The 5,754-nt window shown below is 32.3% G+C and overlaps 1 protein-coding gene across 2 annotated transcripts in view; it reads left to right on the top strand.

Moving 5' to 3' along the window:
- Window positions 1-5,754, top strand: part of Wdr70 (WD repeat domain 70) — a 281,725-nt gene that overhangs the window by 39,668 nt on the left and 236,303 nt on the right. For both annotated transcript variants that reach the window (XM_013514960.1, XM_013514961.1), the window contains one exon: window positions 2,066-2,199. In XM_013514960.1, the coding sequence (XP_013370414.1) occupies window positions 2,066-2,199 (134 nt within the window). The remainder of the gene's footprint in view (window positions 1-2,065; window positions 2,200-5,754) is intronic.

Below are 5,754 nucleotides of genomic sequence, written 5' to 3' on the forward strand. Positions count from 1 at the left end.
GGTAGGTTGGATGAATGAAATGTGCATATGAAATGAAAGAATAAAATTATCTTACTTTCCCTTTTCAACAAAAGTGCCTTTTTAAGATCTGGCATGTGAGGATAGATACGTGGCATATGTTCCATAAGGAGAAAGAAAACAGTGAGATAGACCTAGAAATAAGATAAATGATAAGACTGATACATAGTGACCTAAAAACAATGTAATTTTCACAGAATTTTTTCTTTTGAAAATATTTTCATAAAATTATTTCTGAAATATAATGGGTTTACCATTTTGTTTCATTTTGTTTTTGTCCTTTAGACACAAGGTCTCGCTGTGCAGTTCAGGCTGGCCTTGAGGTCATTTTGTAGCCCAGATTGGTCTCAAACTCACAACGATCCTCCTTTCTCAGCCTCGCAAGTGCTGAGATTACAGGCGTGTGCCACCACGCCTGGCTACTGTTACTTTAAATGGAATGAAAATATTTTTAAATGTCTTATTTTTAATTTCTAGTGATAAATATTAATGTACATAAATGTTAACTCACATAAACAAAAGCTCTTTGGGATCCTCAGTAGATTTGAAAGTGTAAATGATCTCAAGAGTTCAGGCTGGCCTTGAACTCACTATGTAGCCCAGGCTGGCCTCCAACTCATAGAAATCCTTCTTCCTCAGCCTCCTGAGTACTGGAATTGCAGGCATGTGCCATCACATTCAGCTGCAAATCTTAATAGAGATGAATTTAAATTATTTTGTCACTCTAATTATAGTTACTATATTACAATAATTACATTTCAAGTCTATGATGTATGGACATTTCATTTATGTAAAATATTAATCCTTTTACTATTTTACATATATGGCAATCACATTAAAAATACTTCATTCAGTTCTTTCTTTCTGAGAGGGCAGTAGATTTAGGGATCTGCTTTGACAGAGGTTAGATAGAGCTCAAAAATAGTGAGCTATACATTGGAAATTCATATGTAAATTGGACCTATGATAATTCATAAGGAGAGCAAATATTTTATGAACACTTATAAGTACTATTATAATACAACTATTACTTTTAAAAATGTTTAAGGTGGACCTGGGTGCATGCCTGTCATACCAGCACTTGGGCAGCTGAGACAGGAGGATTGCTGTGAGTTCGAGGCCAGCCTGAGCTACAAAGTGAGTTCACGGCCAGCCTGAACTGCATATAAAACCCTGTTTCCAAAAAAAAAAAAATGTTTAAGTTGAATATACTTGAGTCATTTAGCTATATGCATAAGAAGTTTAACGTGTATTATTTTGTTAAGTAGATTTTTATAAAATGCTCATTGACTTTGCTTTCTTTCTTTCTTTCTTTCTTTCTATTTATTTATTTATTTTTGAGACAGGGTCTCATGTAGTTCAGGCTGGCCTCGAACTTGTGGTGATCCTCCTGCCTTACCCTCTGGAGAGTGCTGGAATTGTAGGCATGCACCACCATACCTGACCTGATTTACTGATTGATTGATAGATTGATTGATTTGTTTACTTGTTTATGCTGAGAATTGAACCCAAGGCCTTCTGTATGATAGGCTAAAACTCTGCCACTCAGCTGTGCCCTTCTAGCTAATTTTGGTGATTTTTGATTCTTTGATCTGTGTTCTTTTTCTTCTTTGATGTTTATTCAGTTGTAGTTTAATTATCTTAAAAAGCTTGCTCAAGATTCTGCATTAGAAAAACTGAATTGTTTGTGAGATTTTGACTTATTAAAGCAGTATAGTTTACTATACAGAATTACAATGATAGCTGTTCTGAGTACATGGTTGATAAGTTCTGACAAAACTGTCAATTTAAAAATACTTCAAATTTTAAATTTATTTTAAAATATTTAAAAATTTAATTTAAAAATATGTTTATTTTAAAGGAAATAATACTCATATTAACCCAATCAAATAATATAGAAGCTGCTGTCCATTCCTACTTTTCAGAAATAAAAACAGTGTGTCTAGTGCCTTTAGGTTAGGGGATGGGGGTTAAGAAGTAGATATGGGGGTAATAATAGACTGTAAGTTGTTTATATCTAGTTTATTTATTTATTTATTTTAAACAGGTATCTGCTCTGGGTCTAGATCCTTCAGGTGCCCGTTTGGTGACTGGAGGATATGACTATGATGTTAAGTTTTGGGATTTTGCTGGAATGGATGCATCTTTTAAGGCTTTTCGATCCCTTCAGCCCTGTGAGTGGTATGTACTCACTATCTTCATATTTAAAGTATCTTACTATTTGGAGATAGTACTACTGTTATTTGAATTCTCCCATGAGTTGTATCAAAATTTAGCTTCATTAACATATTTTTAAAGGCATTTTCTGTCTTGTATTTTTATAAAATGTTTATTTAGAAACTATTTCTTGCTTCATTTACTTTAAAACACCCTGTGATGTGTAACATTATGTTCTTGTGTGTGATACGTGGTAAACCAGTATGTACGTAGGGACCCATGCTTCACTGACCAGATACGGTATTGTATCAGCTAGCTAGGACTTGACATGTGGCTACCATTAGTCATGCCCTTATCTCTATTTTTGGCTATATCTGTATCATTTGATTTGTTTATCTCTTTTCTAGTATGGTCTAAGGTAGATTGAAGGCTTGATCATACTGCATATTGTTTTCACTCAAGTGGCATGTACTGTCCAGTTGTCCCATTATTTAGTGATTAGAAATTAAGATAGATCCCTAAATTAAGGTGTTCTCATATGATTCTTCTACTGTAATATGAGTACTTCATACTTGAGTTAGGTGACAACTTCGTGGAGAAATACCTTGATACCATGTAAATATCCAGATATTTGTCATTCTTTCACTTAATGGGTTTATCGCTCATTGATGATTCTTACCTGATGAATTGTTTATCTCATTGAAGGTTACAAATCAGTGATTTTCTAATTTTGGTTATTATATTTACATTTATTTACTGGCATTCTTCTAAAGAAGAGCTTTTCTTAACTGATGTTAATACAGAAATGCTCTTAAATACAGTTCCTACTGGAAAGGAAGGATAAGTACTGAGTTACTTCATTTTGATTATCTATTTTCCTCCTAAGTGTTCATGGTGATAAATGAGTTGTTGCTCTTATTGGTTAGGGTACTTTTCTTTCCTTTTGTTGGTTCTCATTTTTCAGCATCAGTATTTATAATAATTTTAATTTTCATGTGTTTCAGTCAATTGCAGTCATTATTCTTTTTTGATGTTTAAATTGTCCCAGTTTTGGCCAGTGGGAGTCCCTGATTGCTGTGTTATTTTGACATGACCTTATTTGTCTCTGAAAGCTTACTTAGTTTCTGTATAGCATGGTGTAGGCTTCCTGGTAGATTTCTTTCCAAGTCCCAGAATTAGCACTTTCCCAAGGAGCTCTCTTTTGGGGGGAATGGTATTTACAAACCAAATTTGGATGATAGATATGCTCATTTACATTGAGGTATCATTGCTTTTTTACTTTTTCAGTGGGAAGAGGTAGAAAACGTAGATATGTATGTATATGCATACCTTTATCTGTGTGTCTATGTTTACATATCAAGGCCACATTGCCAATTTCTGCTTCAAGATTTTAGTAAACTTAAAATTTTAGAATATTTTTATAGAAAAGCTACAAACAGTACAGAGGTCATGCAAACATCTCACCTATTTTATGGTTAACACCATCTGCTACTGTGCTTTCTGTCACATTAAGACATGAATGCTACATAAAGATTGAAAAAAAAAATCAGACCCCTCAAATTCAAAGACCTAATCAAAAAATGGGCATCTGAGATGAATGCATACTTCTCAGATGAACACATATAAATGGAATATAAATATATGAAAAAAATTCAACATCATTGGTCATTTGAGAAATGCAAATTAAAACAACACTGAGATTCCATCTCACTCCAGAAAAAATGGCTATCATCAAGAAATCAACCAATAACAAATGCTGGAGGGGCTGTGGGGAAAAGGAACCCTTTTCCACTGCTGGTGGAGTATAGACTGGTGTAACCACTGGAAATGAGTATGGAGATTCTTGAAAAAACACTAGGATTAGAGGTCTCATTTGACCCAGCTATTCCCCCTTCTGGATATCTTTCCAGAAAAATTAAAAACATCATAGCACAGCAACATACGTGCAACCCATGTTTATAACAGCACAATTTGTAATAGCTAAATCTTAGAAACAACTCAAATGCCCATCAATCAAGGAATGTATAAAAAAGATGTGGTCTTTTTATACAATGGACTACTACTCAGCCATAAAGAAGGATAAACTCGAAAATTTTGTAGGTAAATGGATGCAACTTGAGACCATATTCATAAGTGAAATAAGTCAGACCTGCATGTGTAAACATAATATTGTCTCCCTGGTCTGAGAAACTTAAAGAGTAAATAAGGTGTAAAATGAACAATAGGTATTGTGAAATGGGCAAAATTTGTTTAAAAGGAAAAAGGATCTAGGATGAGGGGAAGAGGAAGGGATGGAAGGGAAAAGGGAAAAAAATGCAAGACAATTATACTATTAGTGTCTGTTAGTGCATTGTAAAGGAAAGTTTGTGCTAATATCAATTAGAGAAATTTTAATGCCCATATCTTGTATTCTGAATAACTACTTTAAATATAACAATATGCAGTTGATTAACTATTGTTATTCTATTATTTTGTTATGAAATTTTGTTTTACCTTTTTTCCCATAAAATAAAAAATTAAAAAGAAAAAATGTAATTAGAAGAAAAAAAACCAGTAATGTTAGCTAATTACTATTATTTAAACTCCAAAGTTTATTTAGATTTAATCTTTTTTTTTCCTTGAGTGACCTTTTCAAAATACCATTACATTTAGTGTTTTTAAAAAAATTAATTAGTGTTTTTATTAGTACGTATTTGCAGTACGTAATGTTTACATTCCTTGTGTGGAGTGGGCACAAGTACATAAAACATTTTAATTTCTTTTTTTAACCTTTTCCTCCCCCACTTTCTTCACCTTCTTCCATCTCTTGATACCCTTCCCATTTGAGTTTTTGTTTTTTTTTTTTTTTTTTTTTTTTTTTGGTTTTTCTCCGGTACCAGGAACCGAACTCATGACCTTGCGCTTGCCAGTCAAACGCTTTTGCCGCTGAGCTAATTCCCCGGCCCCTATTTTTCATATACTTTAGTCTAGCTTAATTTTAGTAACAACTATTTATAACAAAGTTAGATAACACTAAAAAGATCTGTAGTACCATTATACTGTATGTTGACTACATATAACAATTATGTACGATATATATCAAAGAGAATAAAGGGTTTGAAGGTTTTCATAAATGTGACAAAGAACTAATGTTTCAGGAAATAAATATATTTAATTTGATATAAGTATTAGAAAAAAATACATATATCAAGCATTACATGGTACCTACTTTAATATTCTTTAAGGAAATACATTTTTACATCAGTTAAAAAATTCGAACTCCAAATATCATTTTTTTATTTTATTGAAAAAAGGTCACAAAGAATTTCATAACAAAATAATAAAATAACAGTAGTCAATGCATTTCATATTGTCATCTTCAAAATAGTTTATTTAAAATTGTGTTTGGTGTTACAATGTCCTTTTTATCTTAAAAAGAGAAAAACAATAAAACAATACAGAAATCAAAATAAGATGATAGGAAATGAACAATGGTTATTATATTACATATTGTTATCTTCAAAGTAGTTGCTCAGATTACCAGATATAGGCATGCAAAATTGATCAAACACCATTAGCATTAACTGTTCCTTTCAGTGA

The sequence above is a fragment of the Chinchilla lanigera genome, unplaced genomic scaffold (assembly GCF_000276665.1).
Source record: "Chinchilla lanigera isolate Chin_1 unplaced genomic scaffold, ChiLan1.0 scaffold00025, whole genome shotgun sequence".
Lineage (NCBI taxonomy): Eukaryota > Metazoa > Chordata > Mammalia > Rodentia > Chinchillidae > Chinchilla > Chinchilla lanigera.